Raw genomic sequence first — 21,557 nt, forward strand, 5'->3', positions numbered from 1 at the left:
ATCTCACTGCTTCACCTTAATGAAAAACCTCTTAAAAACACAGACCGGTCTTGTTGTGAATACTCTGTTCTGCGCCCATGAGCACAGCGTTCTGCAGCTGGTCTTTTCTCATGACTCCTCTTTCACATCCAGGCCCGTCGACAGAAATTTGGAGGCCCAGGGCAAGACGACTCACATGGGCCCCCCTGTATATAAATTAATAAGAAGAGGGTCCAATTCTGGGCCCCTAAAACCCTTGGGCCCGGGACAATAGACCCTTTTGTCCCTCTGCTGTCTACTGCTCTGTTACCACCGCATTCAGTTCGTTCAGACACAAAGGGAGGGCGTAGTAATAGATAAACTAAAATTGTTTTGTTTGAAAAAGCAAAAGCATGGACTGATGTTGCTTTGTGCTTCTTATCGGCAGCAAAAATGTATCTTGGAGTTGTTGTTTTTTTGACTCAAAGTGCTCATTAGACGTGAGCCGACACTGTTTTTACCGCTGTCTCACCTTGTACTTTTCTAATCTTTTGTTTCCATTCTCTTCATTTCTGTGACGTCTGAACAGACACAAAAATGAAACCTGTCATCAGTGGTAATCCCGAAAATATGTGAAACTGTTTGACCTGTTTGCATGTTTTATATTTAAGTTGTTTCTTACTGAAAACTCTATGCAGCAATGTCTTTCTTACAATATATTTGGTCTGTACTAACCTGTGCTGGCAAACCTCTGGAGAGCTTTTAAAAACGCAACATTTGGCAAAATATAACTTTAAACAACGCTAGTGTAGGACTGTAATGTATCCATGGGTTTCAGAGTGATTATTAACATTCAAAGTAAAATATTATATCTTTTCAGTGCTCAAAAGTCCTCAAAACGTCGTGTTTGCCTTTAAACAGAAAGCTGAAACCCATGAATAAAATCTAAACTAAACCTGTCTGCAGTGAGGAGATGTTCTTCTTTTGAGTGTAGCATGTAGTGGGATTATTATATTTCTGTTATCAATCATTTATTAAACATTGTAAGGTTCTCGGTTTTATTTCTCGTCTTGTTTTGTTTTAGTGAAAGGGAAGCGTGTGCAGCCGTCCTGGTCGGCTCCATCAGGAACTGAAGTCCCTCAGCTCAGACTCTACAACAGCCTCACCAGGAGCAAGGTACAAACATGTTATAGTATTAATGCTCTGCTCTGTAGGGGTGGGACAAGACAACATTTTTACGAGTGTAAGAGAATAGTAATTTAAAAGTATTTTAAAAGAGAATTTAAAAGAGAAAAGTAATTTATCTTCCACGTACATCTCACTTAAACATTGACTCACAAAAGCTATATTTACACTATGATCTTCCCTTATCTAAATTATCTAAAATTATTATTATCCCATTATCTAAATTGTGGCATATTGTTGTCTAACCGGTGTCTACTGGCCTTCATAGTCTCACCACACACTTATTTCACTCAAACACACCACGTTGAATTGTCAAGTTCCCCCGGGCTGTATTATTGATGGTAAATAAACTTTTCCTGCGTAAGACGTCCAGTTGGTCCCCAGCCTTTTACTTCCACCCTTTCTTGGACAAGCTGAAAATTTCGGCAACAACAAGACGAGACACATCAGGAGATTAGGTCCATGAGAACAAGACAAAACAAGATTTGTACATAATTTGTAATAAATAGGTAGTGCAATCCATTTCACAATTCTGGCTTCACTTTTTTAAATTTATTTTTTGTAATATTTTAGTAGCATTGTACTACTGCTTTTTGGAACTACAGCTTCTCAACTCATAACTCTTTTTTTTGTTTTGTTCTTTTGTTTCTCATGTGCACAATCTTGTGGCAATTTTTTCTCATGAGATCTTGTGGTACAAGACCTTCTGCAGAAAGTGAAAGCACTAACACAATAATAAACATGTATTACATATGCACACACTCCAAACTCTGCCCCTGCAGACAATCAATACTATCAATACTAAAAAAGTCACATTTACAGGACAGAAATGAACCTTTCCTTAATAGCTTTAAAATGATCTGGTTCAGAACAAGTATAAGCGCACCTAGACTAGTAGACACCCATGGACCATTATGAAATCTGCCTCATTCTGGTATCAGAAGCAGTAACGATTATCCAGTCTGTTCTTTAGTATCAAAATTGAGTTTGAAATTTTAGTATCATTACAACAGTAATTTCGAAGCATGTGTGACTGCGAACTGTCCTCATTTTGTTTTTAGGAGCTGTTTGTTCCTCAGAAGGGAAACAAAGTCACATGGTACTGCTGCGGCCCCACAGTGTACGACGCCTCGCACATGGGACACGCCAGGTACACACACTCTACACACATGTAATTTACACACACTCTACACTCTACAGATATTTATATAAACATAGCTCTGCATCTGTGCACTTTCCACATGTCTATCTCTATCTGACCTTTACATTCATATATGTCCCCATCATTTCCTTCTAGGTCGTACATTTCCTTTGACATTCTGCGGAGGATACTGAAGGACTATTTTAAATATGACGTCCTTTACTGCATGAACATCACAGACATCGATGATAAGGTAAAACCGGAAATAAAAATCTGAATTTCAGCTCATAGTTAAAGGATTGCCGTGCAGATACATGTAAAAACCTGTCTAAGACCCATGCTGCGATGATTCACAAGACCCAAACGCTGTATTTTTGTTGTGTGTGGACAGGATAAAAAAGTAGATTTTATTTGTCTTTGTTTCAGATCATTAAAAGAGCGAGACAGAACTACCTTTTGGAGCAGTACAGAGACAAACATCCCTCAGCCGCTCAGATCCTGCAGGACGTCGTGAGCGCCCGAGGGGTGAGGGAGAAACTTTTAACTATAATTTACTTATAATTATCTTCATTTATCTGTGAGTAACATCTCTTCTTCTCCTCCTCTTCACCGCTTCTTTCTCTTCTCCTCGTCTTCTCCTTCTCTTCTTTCTCTCCTCCTTCCTCTCTCTCCTCTCCTTCTCTCCTTCTTCTCTCTCCTCCTCTCCTCTCTCTCTCTCTTCTCCTCTCTCTCTTCCTTCACTCCTCCTCCCTCTTCCTTTCTCTTCTTTCTCTCTCTCCTCTCCTCTCTCCTCCTCTCCTTTTCTCTCCTCTCTCCTCTCTTCTTTCTCTCCTCCTCGTCTCCTCCTTCTCTTCTTTCTCTCCTCCTCCTCCTCTCCTCTCTTCTTCTCTCCTCCTCGTCTCTCTCTCCTCTCTCCTTCTCTCCTCCTCTCTCTCCTCTTCTCCTTCCTTTCTCTCTCCTCTCCTCTCTCTCTCCTCCTCCTCTCCTTTCTCTCTTCTCTCTCCTCCTCCTCTTCTTCCTCTCTCTCTCCTTCTCCCTCTCTCTTCTTTCTCTCTCCTTTCTCTCTCTCCTTCTTTCTCTCTTCTCCTCCTCCTCTCTCTCTCTCTTTCTCTCCTCCTCTCCTCCCTCTCTCTCCTTCTCTTCTCTCTCCTCCTCTCCTCCTCTCTCTCCTCTCTCCTCCTTCTCTCCTCCTCCTCTCTCTCCTCCTTCTCTTCTCTCTCTCCTCCTCCTCCTCTTTCCTCTTCTTCTCTCCTCTCTCCTCCTCTCTTCTTCTCCTCCTCTCTCTCCTCTCTCTCCTCTCTCCTCCTCTCTCTTTTCCTCTTCTCCTCCTCGTCTCCTCCTTCTCTTCTTTCTCTCCTCCTCTCTCTTTCTCTTCTTTCTCTCCTCTCCCCTCCTTCTCTTCTTTCTCTCCTCCACCTCTCCTCCCTTTCTTCATTCTCTCCTCCTCCTCTCCTCTTTCTCTTCTTTCTCTCCTCCTCGTCTCCTTCTCTCCTCCTTCTCTTCTTTCTCTCCTCCTTGTCTCCTCCTCCTCTTCTTTCTCTCCTCCTTGTCTCCTCCTCCTCTTCTTTCTCTCCTCCTCCTCTCGTTCTTCTCTTCTTTCTCTTCTCCTCTACTCTTCTCTTGTCCTCCTGTCCTCCTCTCTTCTCATTCTCTTCTTTCCTCCTCTCCTCCTCTCCTGCTCTCTTCCTCTCCTCCTCTCCTCCATTCCTCCAATCCTCTTTTCTTCTTCTTCTCTTCCTCTCCTTCTCCTCTCCTCCTCCTCTCCTCTTCCTCTCCTCTTCTCCTTTCTTCCTCTCGTCCTTTCCTCTTCTCCTCCTCTCCTGCTCTCCTCCATTCCTCCAATCTTCTTTTCCTCCTCCTCTCCTCCTCTCCTCCTCTCCTCCTCCTCTCCTCTTCTCCTCCTTTCCTCTCCTCCTCTCCTCCATTGCTCCAATCTTCTTTTCTTCCTCCTCTCCTGTTCTCCTCCTCTCCTCCTCTCCTTCATTCCTCCAATCCTCTTTTCCTCCTCCTCTCCTCCTCTCCTCCTGTCTCCTCCTCTCCTCCTCTCCTCTTCTCCTCTGCAGCCGTTCCAGTCGAGTCTGTCCTCCACCACAGATCCCGATAAGAAGCAGATGATGGAGAGACTCGACGCCGCTGTCACTGCTGCTCTTCAGCCACTAGAGGCCGCTGTGAACAACAAGGCCCCAGACACAGAGCTGCAGCCGCTCGCACAGGTACGATGTGTACAGGATATTATGACAATACTATTTCTACTAAGCCCCTAACAAAAAAACAGTGGAATAAAATGTCTCGTATTGTCTCTTCTCAGACCCTGTTGGAGAGCTCTAAGGACCTGCTCTCTGATTGGTTGGACAAACAGTTCGGGAGCTCCGTCACCGAAAACTCCATCTTCAACACTTTACCTAAATACTGGGAGGCCGAGTATCACAAGGACATGGACGCACTCAATGTAAGACAGTTTATGAACAATTTATGTACAACCGCTCACTAATGTTCTTTTTTTTTTTTGTGGTGGTAAGGGAAGGCGGCTCAGGATGGTAGTTATGTTTCTGTCCCAGGGCAGCTGCAGCTACGAGAGAGAAATTAAACAAATACCTGTTTTTCCAGGTCCTTCCCCCCGACGTCTTGACTCGGGTCAGCGAGTACGTGCCAGAGATCGTGGAGTTTGTCGAGAGGATCGTCAAAAATGGATACGGGTGAGAGCTTCATTCAGTCTGCTCCACTGTTTGGGTTAACTTTAAATGTAATATATAGTGGTAATAAAAACTATTTTTCTCTTTGTTTTCAGATATGAATCAAACGGCTCGGTGTATTTTGACACGGCGAAGTTCGATGGCAGTCCTCAGCACTCGTACGCCAAACTGGTCCCAGAGGCAGTAGGAGATCAGAAGGCCCTACAGGAGGGAGAGGGTACTACAAGATTATATTTATGCTTTGAACAGCTTTATCGTACTTCATTTGTAAACTTGAACTGTATATTTTTTTCTCTGTAGGAGACCTGAGCATCTCCGCAGACAGACTGAGTGAGAAAAAGTCTCAGAATGACTTTGCCCTGTGGAAAGCCTCCAAACCTGGGGAACCGTCCTGGGACTCCCCCTGGGGAAAGGTCTGGAGACATGTTTTTATGAAATATTATTACATATATTTATCCCAGAGGAGTGTTTGTGAAATGGACCGTGTGCTGTCTCTCTCAGGGCAGACCGGGCTGGCACATCGAGTGCTCTGCGATGGCTGGGACCATTCTGGGAGAATCTATGGACATCCACGGAGGAGGCTTCGACCTGCGCTTCCCTCACCATGACAATGAACTCGCTCAGTCCGAAGTACGTTTTTTAATGTTGTTTATCTCTAGTATGAACCGTTCTTGTATAATAAATATTTTAAGTCACATTCTAACCTCTCTCCTGTGTTAGGCCTACTTTGATAACGATTACTGGGTGCGTTACTTCCTGCACACGGGGCATCTGACCATCGCCGGCTGCAAAATGTCCAAATCTCTGAAGAACTTCATCACCATCAAAGACGCTCTGGCCAAAAACACCGGTATGATCCTGCTGACCACCCATAACACTGAATGATTCCCTTTCCACATGCACATTACCGTATTTTTCGGACTATAAGGCACACTGAAAATCCTTTAATTTTCTCAAAAATCGACATTGCGCCTTATGTATTAATTTTGGTTGTGCTTACTGACCTCCACTGAGTCGTGTCCTTTAGTCCAACAGAAACTGACCGCATCAGGGCACAAGAAGCAAGCTGTTTTTTCAAAGCTTATAGTTTATGCAAATTAGACATGTGGTTTTAAGTTTTGTTTCTGTAAAATGTAAACAAATGTGTGCAAAGCTTCATTAAACACATTATTACTCAATGTATATTTGAGTCCTCCTCATAGGAAATAAAAAAACAAACTTAAATTATCCACCAACATTCACATAATCCACATTCACCAAGACAGGAAGGAAACGCTGGGCGAATTACACCACGATCTGCCAATGGATCGTGGACGCCTGGATTAAAGGATCCGTCTCAAGTGTCGTCCGTTTGTTTCGCTTAATGCACCTTATAGTGCGGTGCTCTTTATAGTCCAAAAAATACAGTAGGTCAGTTAATAGTAGATTATACTTATGTTGTGTTCCTGTTTTCAGCTCGTCAGCTCCGTCTGGCGTTCCTGATGCACGCCTGGAAAGACACGTTGGATTATTCCTCCAACACCATGGAGTCGGCCGTGCAGTACGAGAAGTTCATGAGTGTGGGTGGATAGTTAATAATATAATTTAAACTGTGCCTTTTTTCCATTCCATTTATATTTTCTTCCTTGTGTAGGAGTTTTTCCTGAACGTAAAAGACGTCCTCCGAGCGCCCACTGACATCACAGGGCGCTTTGAGAAGTGGGAGGAGCCAGAGATCGAGCTCAACAACAGGTAAAAAAAAAAAACTTTCATGCTTCAGGTTCACTTATAACTTAAAATGTGAAAGAAATGTAACCTTTTAGCCAAAATCGACTACAGTTAAAGCATGTTTTTTTTTCATTTTGGATGAGGTTATTGCACTGAAAAAGGGTAAAAAAACATTTATCTTTATTCTGAACAGGCTTGCATCTTCACAAAGCTGACACAAAACTGACTTATTTGGCCTGGAGTAGGGCTTCCTTCTGCTTATTTCTGTGGAAGTGTCGTTTCTTTGACAATAATATTCCACAGTATGGCTTAAAACATATCTATCTCTAAGTTTAGATGTGTAGTTTTAACTTTCCGTTTCAGTGGAATCATGCAATTATCTCCAAAACAATACAATTTTGCAATATTAACCATTTCTTTTATTTATCTTCCACCTCTAAAACGAATGTACTTCATAAATGTAACATCAGATTTTAAAATGCGTTTTGTTTTCTAGTTTCTACGAGAGGAAGCGCCTGGTGCACGAGGCCCTGTGTGACAACATGGACACTCGTACGGCTCTGGAGGAGATGAGGCTCCTGGTCAGCCACAGCAACAGCTACGTCGCCAACAGGAAGAGCGCGAAACTACGACCCAACAGGATGCTACTGGAAAGCATCGCAACCTACCTCACATACATGCTCAAGGTGAGGAGCCGTGGGAACGAAACACTAAGGAGATTTGGCAAGAAAGACAAACCAAACTGGGAAAAAGTTTGATAAGCATTATGTAAGTTAGGACAACACTTCTAGTATTTTCTCAAACGAGTCCCAGAGTTGGACAGAGACAGAGACTGAGGCAGGAGAAGTTTATTTACATCAGTCCAGGACCCGCTGAACTTAATTATGCTTCCACACAAGGAGGTTTAAATAGGAACCAAAAACAACAGCCTGGAGACGAGCTGGCCGAGATAAAATGAGAAGAGCACAACATACCGCTTCTGTGAAATGAGTTAACCAGAGGAATTTATAATGTTAAAGGGCCACTAAACACCAGAATCACTTTTTTTTCTCCTGATTAGCTGTGAAAATTTGTCTAAAATAGAAGTGTATACCTATCCCTGACCTTATTTTAGTGCGTATTTGTTAAAAATCTAACTTTTGGGTCAAAAGCCTTGTCTGTAACGGCCTCTTTAGGACCAACTACAGCCATTTGAATTTTCAGGCTGGACTAACGGCCGCTGATGAGTTAGATGCAGGGTATTAGGTGATGAGCTGGTGTCTATGGGCGGCACGTGAGGAGCCCCTCTCAGCCCCGCCTCTACCTGACACCGCTGGTCACTGCGATGTCCCGCCATGTCTGGAGAAAAGGGAAACTGTGTGATCAGAGCACAAATGTCCGCTCTCTTTCAAAGTCCAGAGCGCACCGTTCCTCGCCGTGTTTGGATTGTTGTGGCTGTCGGTCAGCTGTCAAACATTGCTCCAGAGGCCGCCCCACACTCGCTCCCCTCAACACCGCTAGAGGAGTTTTCAGATTTTGCTTAACAGCGGAGTAAAGCTTCAGGAGGGTGTTTAATGGGTCTTTAAAGAAGGACAAATTCTGTAATAGTTGGATGAGGCGAGAGCATCACAGAGAAATGTCAACCATGAACTGGAGAGGATGCAAATTCCACAACATGTTTAATAATCAATTATCCAATTATACAAAGGGTAGTTGTTAAAATGTCAAAAATATATTAAAATTAGAAATGTAACAATAACTAAAATATCGTGATATCGTATTATTAAAGGTCTCACAATAACATCGTGAACCGTCACAATATATCAAATTACAAGTTTCTTCTCTTAAATTAATAGTTATGGTGCAGCAATAGCCAAAAAAGCAGAGGGAACTACATCGACCGTGATCCTTTGCTCTATGTCAGTGCAGAATACATGAAGAAATAACTGTTATGAGAACTTTTAAATCTTAATTGTTTGGGTTAAGTCTTGTCAAAGGGTTTTAAGATGAAAAAGTAGCATATTCACAGTTTTGTTTGCAGCCTCCACAAAATATCGTAATGGATATTGTACCGAGAGATTTGGATATCGATAACAGTATAACAGTATAGTTTTATTTCATATTTTCACAATAAAATATATCCACAATTTCTGTTAATAAGCTTGATAAATAATACACTTTTTGTTACATCTTAAATATGTCATAAAACATATAAGTATATAATTGAGGTTTTAAAATTGGATTAAGTGTCATTAAACTTGCCTTTATCTTCTGCATAAACCCTGATAACCCCCAAGCCCGTGTAACATTATGACGTCTTAATCTTTCGTAGGTGTTTGGAGCCATTGAAGGATCAGAGCCCATTGGTTTCCCAGTGGGAGGACAAGGCCAGAGCGTGGATGTGAGTCATGTTGGAATCTTTACTCTTTAACAGCGAGATAATGTCTCTGTAATCTGTAAAACATTTATATATTTTCTTAATATTTTGCTTCCAGTTGGAGAGCACAGTGATGCCGTACCTCACAGTGTTATCGGACTTCAGAGAGAAAGTTCGCAAAATCGCCAGAGAACAGAAAGGTCGGTGCAGATTATTTTGGAATTTAACATTTGTGAATCAATTAAATTATAGTTGTTATCAGTTAAAGGTCTTATATTATGCAAAATTTACTCTTGTCGAATGTTGTTACCTTGTCAAACACCTACCTGGAAATATGTGCCTACATGTCCAAAGCTCAAAAATGCTCTGTTCCACCTTGTGATGTCATGAAGCAGTAGTTTTCAAGTAGTTCAGTAGAGCAATGTTTCCAAAACTTTTTTTCTGGGGATCCATATTTTAAAAGTCACAAACTTTCGTGACCCAAGTCAATAGACATTATTCGTAAATCACAAAATAAAGGTGGATTTGACCATTATTGAACATTAATGAGGATATTTTATTGTCAACTGAGTGATCTTGTCTCTCTGAACAGTTATTATTACCGTATTTTCTGCACTATAGGACGCTCTGAATTATAAGGCGCACTGTCATCGAATGGTCTATTTTCAAACTTTTTTCACATATAAACCTCACCAGGACTATAAGGCGCATTAAACAAAACACAACAGTTAGTTAGTGTCAAACTTTATTTAACGCATTCACAATAACTCTCAACTTTGTTCAGTTGTAACGCGTAAAAAAAAATCCTGTCTGAGACGCTAAATTGATTATTCACAGTAACTCATAATTGTTCAGACAGTTGGGTGATTCCAGCGTCCAGCACGCCCACATCCCTCTCATCATTATCCGAGTCAGTGTGGTTACTGTTCCCTGACAGTTCAGTGATGATTCTGGTCTTGGTGAAAGCTCAGACCACAGTTGATACTGATCCTTAGCCCGGGCGTCCACGATCCGTTGGCAGATCGTGGCATAAGTCGCTCGGCGCTGTCTCTCTGTCTTGGTGAATGTGTGTTCTCCTTCTCTCATCCACTGCTCCCACGCAGCTCGCACTTTCACTTTATAACAGCCTTGAGTTTAAAGTCGGCGTTGTAATCATGTCTCTTGACAGGTGCATTTTGATATTAAAAGGGATCACAGCCATAAGTCGCCTATTTGGACATTGTATTGACAATGTAGCCCATTTCATTTTCTTTTCAACATTCAACTGAATCAGCAACATTATAACAAAATAATCAATAAATAATTACAAAAAGATTCAAAATTATGCAAAACATGTCTTAACATTTCAGCACGTGTCAGAATTGTATATTTCAGACCTACATGCAGATCGTTACAAGGTGACCCCCAAAAAAATCTCTTGCAATTCAGTCTTTGGGAAACAATGCCTTAAAGATTGGCAATTCTAGCTCTGAAATCATCCAGATGATTCTAGTGAAGGTGTATGGAGTTTAAAAACACAGTGGAGCACCTCCTGTATTAATTATCACCTATAAAATTATACAGAGGTTAGGGGTTTAAATGTCAGGAAAATATATTAAAATTAGGAATGTAACAATAACCAAAATATCGTGATATTATATCGTTAAAGTTCTCACAATAATATCCTGGACCATCACAATATATCGAATTACAAGTCTCTTTGCTTAAATTAGGAGTTATGGTGCAGCAACAGCTAAAAAAAATAGAGGGAACTACATAGACCATGATCCTTTGCTCCATTTCAGTGCAAACTACAAGAAGAAATAACCTTTCTAAGCACTTTTAAGTCTTAGTTGTTTGGGTTAAGTCTTGTCAAGGCATTTTAAGAGGAAAAAGTAACACATGCAGAGCTTTGTCAGCCTCCATAAAATTAAATATTTAAGAAACGTCACATACCTTAAGGAATTTATAATCTTAAATTCTTATATTTCAGTGACTGAGTTGTTGCAGCTTTGTGATGTGGTTCGTGACGACACTTTGCCAGAACTCGGCGTCAGACTGGAGGACCACGAAGGTAAAAAAAAAAAATCAAACTATATGTAAAATTAACATATTAAATTAAATGTTTTGATGAGGAGAGTTTAACTAAAGTGTAAATGCTTTATTGTTTTTGCAGGACTGCCCACTGTGGTGAAGCTGGTCGACCGAGAGACGCTGCTGAAGGAGAGAGAAGAGAAGAAAAAGGTAAAAAAAATAAAAAATAAAATGTATTGATTTGTGTAATTTGAGATTTCTTAATAGGTTGTGTCCACAGTAATATAGAGTTTTAGGGCGTAAGTCACTGATTTGGAAAGAAATTACCAACAAGAAAAGCTACCAATATTAAACTTGTGCATTTTTGGTCTAAAAACATGCCATATTTTTAAATTTAAAATAGTTTTTTATTGCATTACAGCTTAAATAATTGTCATTTATTGTGTGTTGTGTTTTGTTTTACAGTTGGAAGAGGAAAAGAAGAGAAAGAAGGAAGAGGCAGCTAAAAAGAAACAAGAACAAGAGGTCCGAAACTAACTCTGTATTCATGAATTCTGTTAAGATAATTTCATTCTCAACACATATTTTCTTTTTTGTTGTTGTTGCAGATGGCTAAACTGGCCAAGATGAAGATCCCTCCGTGTGAACTGTTCCGCTCAGAGACTGACAAATATTCAAAGTTTGATGAAACGGTGAGGTCCCGGACGTTATTATGTGGGGAAATGTGTCCTCTGTGTTTGACCCGTCCTTCAGTGTCTCTGGGATTAAACTCATCACACAGACTTACTCCAGTCCTCTTATAAATCTTATAAAAGGAAATGATTAAAAGCGTTAGAATAAGGAGTGGAGGTGACAGTGGTTTGCGCACTTGTCCACCCACTCAGACCCGAGCTCTGTTGTTGTGTCCTTAAGCAAGACATTTCACCCAACTTGCCTAATATGGTGCCAAAAGCAGGAGGAAGTAATTAAATCTTTACTAATTCTCACTAGGGGTGTGCAAAATTATCTAAATATCGATGTATTGTATCGTTTAAAGTGATGATACAGTATCGATATCGTGGGCTGCTGCATCGATATATCAGAAAGAGTATTTTTTGATTTATTTTACTAAGTTATTTTGTTACAGAGCTACAATTTTGTTGCTTGTTTAGAGGAAGGAAACTCGTTCATGTGACACATTTGACATTTTCACTGTTTTGATGATTAAAATGTTTGTGTTTCATTTAAACTTTGCACAAGAAGTGGATTCAACTTTGAGTTCAGTGTAGTGAGTGTAGTATGAAATAGCAGAGTCTCCTATAATAATAACTAAACCTTCCCTTCTTCTTCTTCATGTATTTCCTGTCAGGGCTGCTCGATTATGGAAAAAAATCATTATCACGATTATTTTGGTCAATATTGAAATCACGATTATTCAGACTGGGCAAAAATTAAAAATATTAATCACATTAATCGCATCAGTTCGAATGTGATTAATCGTGATTAATCACATGTTATACACAAAACCAATTAATGAATTAAAAAGTAGCGTTTAGTGCACTTTTATTGGAAATGTAAATGAAAGAGCCACACATTTGTTGTGCAAACAGCATTTCTTTCAGAGGGAAACCCTCAGAGCCTTCAAGGTGTTCTGAAGGCTCAAGAAAAAATACTGAATGAATTTTTGTACTACTAATATATTTTTCAATATTTTTTTATTCAGTGAGTAATAAACACTACACTAGTAATAATTTCTAAATCATTGTTATAAACTTGGACTAATATTTCTTGAGAAACAAAGCGTTAATATAATGGAATGGAAATGGAGTAATCACAGTTTTTCTTCCAGTGGAATCTGGGTAAATCAGTGACTCCCTCTGCAGCGCTGAACTAAACAAACACCTGCAGGACCTTCGGTGGCTGGAAAGGAGTTTGAGATTGACAGTTGTCTGAGCCGATCATATTTAATTGAGTTATGGGCAGGATCATATCACAAAATCTTCCGGGCCTTCGCAAAAACCCTGTGATAGCAAATGTAAGCGAGACCGCAACGACAAAAAACACACTGGACACCTCGATTTGGATGCATCAGGGAGGTCTGGAAGAAGAAGAAAGAGAAAGACCCGTGAACCCGAGCTCGTGACCTGCGGAGGCTCAGACACTTTGCATCTCACGTGGTCAGAAAAAAGTGAAAAAAGTGTAAAGAAAAGACATCAAACTTAAAGAAACACACGTGGTGGACTTTTTCAAAATAAAATCCAGTGAGCAACAGACATTTACAATAAAAAAATAAATACATAAAAACTGCGTTAACGGCGTTAAAATAATTGTCGGCAATAATGAATTAATTAGTTAACGCAAAATTAACGAGTTAACGTGCCTGGCCCTAAAATAAAGACATAAAAAAACATAAATGTATCCAAAATAGCATATAAATATCCAGCTAAACGAGTGCATCTTTCAACTCAATTATGAGTTTGGAGATCATTTGACACACAAATCAAAATCGCAATCGAAAAAATGTATTTACTAATTAATCATTTGTTTTAATAGTTTATTTGTGTCTTCCATTTTCAGGGTTTTCCGACTCACGACACAGAAGGGAAGGAGCTGAGCAAAGGCCAGGCCAAAAAACTGAGGAAACTCTTCGAAGCTCAGGAAAAACTACACAACGAATATCTGCAAATGAACCAAAACGGCAACTGAATAAAGACTTCCTGTTTTATCTCCTACAAACAACTTACAAATAATGGGGCCATTCTAGTTCAACACATCATACACTTTTGTAGCAAGTTCATTTTTTAATATTTTGGAAATGGTGGATGTAATTAAATGTAATAGAATAATTGATAAAGTAGGATTTATATAAAAAAACAAAACTGGTGGAACATCTGACACTGCCATATTACTAAAAATAATTTCTTATTTTTGGTATTTTTCCAATGAAATTTAAAGTTACAGTGGCAGAAAAAGAATAATAATAATGGGTCAAATATTAGTTAATTTCATACATTTTGAATATTGTGGGCAAAATGTGTAATTAAGTAAAAAAAAAAAAAATAGGCAGAATTGTATAAATAAGTTGTGCAATAAAAGTAAATATTAAAAATGGGGAAACCACTGCTCATCGGAAACTACAATTTGTGATCTGACAAAGCAGTTGCTGAAAATTAAAGCCTCACTGCGTAACATTTCAGCCATTAATTAGACTATAATGAAAGTATTAAACATATTTTCATGGTATTTTACAAAAACTCTTGTAATAAAAAAGTAATAATGTTTGATTTTAGTTTGTTTAATGGTTGAAATGTTACACAGTGTGGCTTTAATAATTACATATACGTAGTGATTAGTAATAGAAGGAAATAGATGCAAGAATGAAAAAAATAAAAATATATAAATGGCTGAATAGGACTCTTTGAAATGAAGTTTTTAAGAACTAGCTGAATTTGCTTTGTCAGTTTTCACAAGTTTAAACTTTTAAACTACAGCGTGTTTTCATGTTTTTGGATCATTTATAAGAGAAGAGTTTACTGGGTTTTCTGAGCAGCTCTTTCACATAAACGTGTGTCTCCTCTACAGATATTACACTGAAGGCCTTTATTTCTACATCCTCCTCATCCTGTATAAAGTTTTACATAGGGAAGTATTGTCTTTGTTTTTGTCATTTGTATGAGCAGATTTTTAAATAAAATCTACCGTCCGTCTGGTTATTTTTGCTTCAGCTTTTTGTCGTCCAATCAGAGATATCAACCTGGTCCCCCTTAAAGCATCGGTGGGGGCAGTTCATCACAACAGAATCGGCTTATGAGGAGCTCAGCCCATATTACATGATCATTATATCCACAATACAATGTGTGTATCTGTACAGGCCCATGAACATTTGGAAATGGAAATTATTTTCGTTCCAATTAGAATTTTAACGGCTACACTGAAAGAGAAAGGAACTCTTATAATTAGTGATTCTCTTGAAAACTATTATATTTGACTATACAAATGCATAGAATTATAAATAGATGATGATTTTTCTGAGATTTTGAGACACTCCCGTTGCTCTAGTTCGATCCTTCGCGGAGTTATGACCAAAAACACATATTTGACCTTGGTTACCTTCAAGTGACCTTTACGGGTTTCAACCTGTAACATCCAGTGTGCCTCGGTTATGTGTGTGCCAACTTGTGTGATGATTGGGTGCATATTGTAGCCCGCAGATGGTTTAGAAATTGCCAAAATTGCCGATCCTTTATAATAACCTTTCAATTGACCCTTGTGACCTCAAATGACCTCGGATCGTCACCAATATTTTTTTTTTGGCATAGGGCACTGGGGCTTCACCCACGTACAAAATTTGGTGACAATCGGTCTATAAATGGTGGAATTATCGCGGGTGGACAGACACACAGGGTGAATACAAAACCTGGTCAACCCTTCGGGGACCAGGTTTAACAATAACTGGAATATTGTATCGTATTGTTAAAGATCTCATAATAATATCATAGGCATAGACTGAATAAAGAACAGGGTTCCTGCGGTGTCTGAAAAAGTCTTAAAAGCACTGAATTTATGAATTTGGAAATAATACCTTAAAAAGACCTGAAAAAGTCTTGAATTTTTATATCTGGGTCTTCAAATTTGTATAGTACGCAACCTCTCCATATCACATTTCTCCTGAAAAGTTTACTTTGTCAACTGCCATTATTTGGTTAAATAACGTAGCCTAAAAAAAGAGTAGCAGAACCAATAATTGAGAACACAACAGCCCTGGGTCAAAATCCTCTGAACATCACACGCTACAGCAGCACAAGCAACAAGCTCAGCAGAAAAGCGTAAAATCAAAGACTATTTTAGCAGGACACAAAGTTTTATTAACTTTGTGTTAATGCAACAGAACTCTGTTCTGTTGTTTTTAACGTTGGCTTTACGTTACCGAGCGACACATTTCATGCTGAAGTTATGGGGAAGAGTCTCTTCACTCCCCAAATGCCTTTGTTTGATAAATTAATGGACACAAATTTGAGAATTGTGTTTTTCTTTGCCATTAGGTCCATGAAATAGGTCGTGAAATAGGTATTAAGTTTTTATATAAATTGTCTTAAAAAGAAACCTGTAGGAATCTTGAAAGAAGCAGACTAAGGGAGTGTCCAGTCAAATGAAGCTCATTGAGGCTTGCAGTTATAGGAGCGAATATGTAGCAGTGTTTCTGTATTAGGAATAGGAATTTACTTAGAGACAAAATGTTAAAATGGCAAAATAAAAATACAGGGATCATGTAGAGCAGGTTTATATGAACATTTTAGGACCAAAATGACGTGGCTCACTGCAGCAGTTACAGAGAGAGAGGGGTGACAATTTTCCAGTGTGAAGTTTGACGTTAAATTGGAGCAGGTTCAGAAAAAGCTGGAAATGTCCCATGAACACTTTCTATTCGGATGATTGTGGGCCATCACAGTATACAGAATTATAAGCTTCTTTATTAAATGCATTGTTTTGTTGATAGCTAAAAAAAAAATGAGGGAACTACATGGACCATGATCCTTTGCTCCGTTTCAGTGTAAAAATAGAAATAGAGAAGAAATATCTGATTGACCTACAGCTCTAAAGCAGAAAAAGCAGATGTACACAGAAACAGTTTGTAGTAAAAGTTTGGTTTATTGTTGCAGATGTGTCCGGTTCATTTTGCTGTTACATTGGTATTATTTTGTTTGTGATGTTGTTGTTATTGTCTTTAGCTGAATCGAACGCGCCTCATCGACCCCACGGTGCTGTTCTGGCTGCCCCAGTCGGTGAAGTTGTTGTAGTCACGTTTCTCCAGGACGTAGTGAGGCCCCCTGTAGTTTGGCTCCTGGTACACCACCCACCTGCTCAAGATACGAGGAGATTTAAGTACATCTGAACTCAAAAGAAGTTGATAAAAATGGGAGTTAAGGTCCTAGACTACGCAAAATTGATTCTTGTGAGCTTTAAGACATGTTATAGTGTTGTTTCCTCATTAGAAATGTACCTGGAGTTGAGTCATTCACACATATTTGAGTAACTAGGACTGATCCAGGTCCCGAACCAGACCGTAACCAGACCGGGACTGAGACCGAGACCAGACCAGACCGGGACCAGACCGAGACTGAGATCAGGACTGAGACTGGGACCAGACCGAGACCGAGACCAGACCGGGACCAGAGAGGGACTGAGACCGAGACCGAGACCGAGACCAGGACCAGACCAGGACCAGACCTGGACTGAGATTGGGACTGAGACCGGGACCAGACCGGGATTGAGACCGGGAACAGATTGGGACCAGAGCAGGACTGAGACCGAGACCAGACCAGGACGAGGCCTGGACCAGACCGGGACCAGACTGGGACTGAGACCGAGACCAGACCGGGACCAAAGTGGGACCAGACAGGGACTGAGACCGAGACCAGGCTGGGACCAGACTGGGACCAGACTGGAGGCTCAGAGCCCATGGCAGGGCCGGAGCTCGAAGCCGAAGCTCGGACCCCGCAAAGGCTCGGAATTAAAGCTTGGAGTCCGCTCTGGTCCGGTTCTGGTCCCGGACCTGGATCAGTCCTGGTTCAGTCTGTATGCAGGTGCAAAAGTCCGGCTTCGCGGTCACGGAAATCACATAAACGGGAAACGGCCGCTATCCGTTTATCCGTTTTTTTCATTCTTCATTTAAACACAAAATCGAAAACTGAAAAAACGAATCATTATCCGTTTTTTCATTTTGGTTTTGCAGACAAATAATGAAGAAAACTGTTGTTTTTTCATTTTCTTATTTTTGGTTTTATATTGAAAAAACGAATGAACGAATGATACACGGATTTGTTTGTAATGAGGAAACAACATTGTAACATCGATCTGAAAATAGCATTTTACGGGCCCTTTAAGCCTTTGTTCATGCTTAAGTAAGACTAATTGGAGTGTAGTTTTTATGAAATGTTGTTAAAGTTTGTGTGACTCACGCTCCGCCCATGACCCTGATGGAGGCGATGCGGTTGAGGCTGTATCTGCTCATGAGGTTGGGGATGTCGTCCTGGATGTCCATCTTCTTTCCAGAGTATCCGGCGCGTTCAAAGAGCTGAGCACGCGCCGGGTTTGTGTCCTGGAGCAGAGTGAAGGATGGAAAAGGAAAGAGGAGACACGGGTTAATGCATTTCTGTTATGACGACTCTGGTACAAGAGATTCACATCAAATAGAGATGGGATGATATTGTTTTTTTATGGACGATGACGATGCCGATTGTTTGGAAACCAGAGCAAATGATGGCCAATTAGCTCTGCCGATATTTTTGGGCCAATATATAGGGACAATGAAGCTAAAAGTCTCTCCTTTAGTCAAGTCGTCACCTGAAATAATATACTGGCCTATGTTGGAGTTTCAAAAGTGCAAATATTGGCCCAAAATATCGGCCAACCCCTATATCGATCTTTCTCTGATATCAAGGAGTTTACAAAAGAGTCAATGCATTCATTAAAAAATCTGTTTACAGTTTCTACGCCGGCCTGAAAAACCAAAAGTTCCACCTAAAACCCTGAACCTGCCTCATGATGTTCACACTTGTCATGATTTGGTCCTAGTTCGATATCGACTGGTTTGGTCGGTTTTACCTGTTTGACGGAGCGCACGGAGGCGATGTGGTCGGCCTGAGCGCACCATTTGTCGTAACAGTTGTACTCTCCTCTGTCCGACATGTCCCACAGATACTGACGCCCGCGGAAGTTCTCATGCTCGTACCCGATCCATCTGGAATATACAGAGAAATAAAGACTTTAACACACAAACTTCAGGGAGGATATGTAACCCTCAGGCTTCAATTTGGACATTTCTGTACATTTTGCCTTTTTTCTATCTTTGTTCGCCCACTATTTTGGTTGAGTTAAGGTTAGTGACACCAAATTATGTGAGCAGGCATATTTCTTGTCTAGTTTCTGGATTTTAGTTTCAATATTCTTTTTGCTACCCTTTTGAAATGCTCAAAAAATTGTCACACTTATGACCCTAAGGACATAAATGTTCACTTACAAAAACAGCTGTAAAATCTTGATACATTAATATTCTTTCATAGTTTTTTTTTTGTGCCAACTAAAGAAACATTATTGTGAATTGCCCTGCCGTGTCCTTCAGGGGGCGCTGTACTCACGCTCCGCTCTCCACCTGCACAGAGTTACATCTCTCGGGGAAGCTGCGGTCACTGAGACGAGAGCAGTCTGAGCTCAGGTCCAGACGACGGCCTGCAAAGTTCCTCTGCTCGAAAAGGGTCACCTGCTCCAGACCAGAGGAGAGAGGTCAACCTTTTTTATAATTTATGCACATTTTATGAATACTAATAAGCTAATTATTACTAATTACTGATCATATTATTTTTATTAAAACAGGGACAGTGACTCACCCTCCCACTGGACCCGTAGAAGGCACGTTGGAGCACAGACCCCAGCTTGCTGCAGAGACAGAAACAACAAAAATGGAATGTAATAGCCGATTTTTGACTTGTTCATTCAGTCAATATATAGAGGAGCAACATGTCTGTATCAGTGACAGACACATTTTCCTCTTAGAATAGAAACTCACTCTAAGTCAGCGGTTCTGAAACTTTTCACACCAAGTACCACCTAAGAGAATATTTGTCTTCCCAAGAAGTCTTTCCACCAAACCCTGAAGGTATAAAGTGTATAAACTGTATAAAGTATAAGGCATGATCTAAAATGAGATTAAACCAGGTCTAAAATGAGAAGACTTGGATAAGATATAGGGATAAGGTCTAGTTTTAAATGAAGATTAATCCTAAAAAAAACAAAAACATAAATATCTTCTATCTTGGCAGCCCACGTACCACAATTTGAGAAACCCTGTCCTAAGCCATTTTCAAGTTGAACTCAGCCGCTGAAGATGACTGTACCCACGTAATTCGCCACATAATTCAACGAGACTGAACATTTTTTACACAGATGAGTTAAATTTATTTATTTCCAATTGTAATTTTGTTTTTAACACTTTGATGATAACGTATTTGACTTTGTCCAGCGCGCTGCTATCAGTCGTCTGGTGGCGGTGGCTCAGTGGTTAAGGAGGTCCCCGGTTCAGTTTGTCTTTTACGGTTTCCCCTACAGCTAAAACAAAGGATCTTGATACTTTGCAGTGACATCCTGCTGGGGGGTTCTGTATGTAGGTCTATGGCTGAAAGTTTAGCAGATATAGTGGCACAATCCGAACATTAGAAAACACTACACTGCCAAAAAAAAAAGTTTTAAGACCTTCTGAACACTCAAGAAAAACTACAAAATGGATATAAGCATTCAAGGTCATATTTAGGAGTTTGATTTTCAACACAAAAGGTGAGAGTGACCAGTCAAAAAACTGATGTCTAATGCTTGCCAGCTTGTGACTGAAATTTTATTTGGGAGTGACTTGTTTACAAATCCGCTCGCCTGTTCCAACTAAGTCAGTTCTTTTGGTCAGATTGTGTTAAAACAAAGCTCAGATTAAAGACAGAGCAGTGTCTCCAGTTACCATCACACCCCAACGGAACAGTGATGATATCGGCTGCAAAGTATTAACCTGAGGACTAACCCTGGTCTAAACTAACTCTATTCTTACCCCTGGTACTGAGCCTGGATCTACACATACCTGGTTTGTTGGACTAGTCCTGGGACCTTGTTAAAGATGTTCATTTCAGCTCGTACCTGCCTCTACAAAGGCCCTTAAATACTGCAGAAGCTCAGTGCTGGAAAACTCAAATGTGTTCTGGACTGGGCACCATTCATATGTTAAAGTGGCACAGGTTTAAATGCAAGCGGTGCACAAACGCGCAGGTACACGCAGGATATTTGAAGTAGAAAGTACATGAGTGGAGTAGTACTGCGGTGAGGCCGGTCCTTTCATTCACAAAGCTCAGCAGTTTAACACAATGCTCCGGGACAATGGGACTCAGGTTTAACTGTAGTGTAGCACCCACTGTATTCACCGCACTGGTCATGACCCCAGAGACGAGAGGGGCAAATATACGGAGAAAAAATATAAAGTATACAGTATATTTAATAGATTTAACCCCCGCTGTAGTGTGCACATTTCCCCAAAACGTTCAATCCCCACAAAATAATCAGAAAACAATTAAATTAAGCAAGTATTTTATCTTTGTTGTTCTTGAACGTGTATTGTTTTCTTTAATATCTCTCCCTTCAATATATAAAAGAAAACAATTCAGAAAGAGACACAGATCCCATCAGATGAGACCATCTGATGGGACCTTCAATTTTTACTCATTTTGATTTGTAATTTGGTATTTTCACGGTGCATTGTGTAATTTTTCTGGTGGAGGGTCCGTCATCTGCTTGTTTTTATCGATATTCATTGCCTGGAATGTTCCACAGTGTGACATTAAACAGCTCTACCTCACATTTATTCAATTACAGGTGGTTTTATAGCTCAGAAATACCTAGAAAAACAGGCATTTTGACAGATCTGAACTGCAACTTGGTCTGGTTTTGTCCACATCAAGATAGAATTTCCATAGAGAAAAGCATTTGACAG

The 21,557-nt window shown here is 40.1% G+C and overlaps 2 protein-coding genes across 3 annotated transcripts in view; one reads left to right on the top strand and one right to left on the bottom strand.

Moving 5' to 3' along the window:
- Nucleotides 1–14,745, top strand: part of cars1 (cysteinyl-tRNA synthetase 1) — a 20,491-nt gene extending 5,746 nt beyond the window's left edge. For both annotated transcript variants that reach the window (XM_020922609.2, XM_020922608.2), the window contains 21 exons: nt 1,043–1,134; nt 2,205–2,293; nt 2,441–2,537; nt 2,711–2,809; nt 4,348–4,497; nt 4,593–4,733; nt 4,892–4,980; nt 5,073–5,194; nt 5,278–5,390; nt 5,479–5,607; nt 5,698–5,827; nt 6,433–6,536; nt 6,611–6,708; nt 7,181–7,370; nt 8,996–9,064; nt 9,159–9,240; nt 11,013–11,093; nt 11,196–11,263; nt 11,519–11,578; nt 11,662–11,745; nt 13,610–14,745. In XM_020922609.2, the coding sequence (XP_020778268.1) occupies nt 1,043–1,134; nt 2,205–2,293; nt 2,441–2,537; nt 2,711–2,809; nt 4,348–4,497; nt 4,593–4,733; nt 4,892–4,980; nt 5,073–5,194; nt 5,278–5,390; nt 5,479–5,607; nt 5,698–5,827; nt 6,433–6,536; nt 6,611–6,708; nt 7,181–7,370; nt 8,996–9,064; nt 9,159–9,240; nt 11,013–11,093; nt 11,196–11,263; nt 11,519–11,578; nt 11,662–11,745; nt 13,610–13,738 (2,216 nt within the window). In that variant the 3' untranslated portion in view covers nt 13,739–14,745. The remainder of the gene's footprint in view (nt 1–1,042; nt 1,135–2,204; nt 2,294–2,440; nt 2,538–2,710; nt 2,810–4,347; nt 4,498–4,592; nt 4,734–4,891; nt 4,981–5,072; nt 5,195–5,277; nt 5,391–5,478; nt 5,608–5,697; nt 5,828–6,432; nt 6,537–6,610; nt 6,709–7,180; nt 7,371–8,995; nt 9,065–9,158; nt 9,241–11,012; nt 11,094–11,195; nt 11,264–11,518; nt 11,579–11,661; nt 11,746–13,609) is intronic.
- A 2,012-nt stretch (nt 14,746–16,757) lies between these two features.
- crybgx (crystallin beta gamma X) lies at nt 16,758–20,698 on the bottom strand. The gene is made up of 6 exons (XM_020922603.2): nt 20,655–20,698; nt 19,420–19,468; nt 19,171–19,292; nt 18,638–18,773; nt 17,992–18,131; nt 16,758–16,890 (listed from the first exon to the last, which is right to left on the bottom strand). The coding sequence occupies exons 1-6, from the start codon at nt 20,696–20,698 to the stop codon at nt 16,758–16,760; spliced, it is 624 nt and encodes a 207-aa protein (XP_020778262.1).
- Between the last annotated feature and the right edge of the window lie 859 nt (nt 20,699–21,557).

This window comes from Boleophthalmus pectinirostris, unplaced genomic scaffold (genome assembly GCF_026225935.1).
Source record: "Boleophthalmus pectinirostris isolate CB_2022bp ecotype Guang Dong unplaced genomic scaffold, ASM2622593v1 HiC_scaffold_19, whole genome shotgun sequence".
In the NCBI taxonomy this organism is placed as follows: Eukaryota; Metazoa; Chordata; class Actinopteri; order Gobiiformes; family Gobiidae; genus Boleophthalmus; species Boleophthalmus pectinirostris.

What these genes read in the sequence shown, in the direction of transcription:
- crybgx (XM_020922603.2), bottom strand. Translation starts at nt 20,698, where the DNA reads ATGAACATCTTTAACAAGGTCCCAGGACTAGTCCAACAAACCAG. An exon ending in TCTACGGGTCCAGTGGGAGG is followed by an intron (nt 19,293 to 19,419) that starts GTGAGTCACTGT and finishes GGTCTGGAGCAG; the next exon opens with GTGACCCTTTTCGAGCAGAG. An exon ending in CCGTGCGCTCCGTCAAACAG is followed by an intron (nt 18,132 to 18,637) that starts GTAAAACCGACC and finishes ACTCTGCTCCAG; the next exon opens with GACACAAACCCGGCGCGTGC.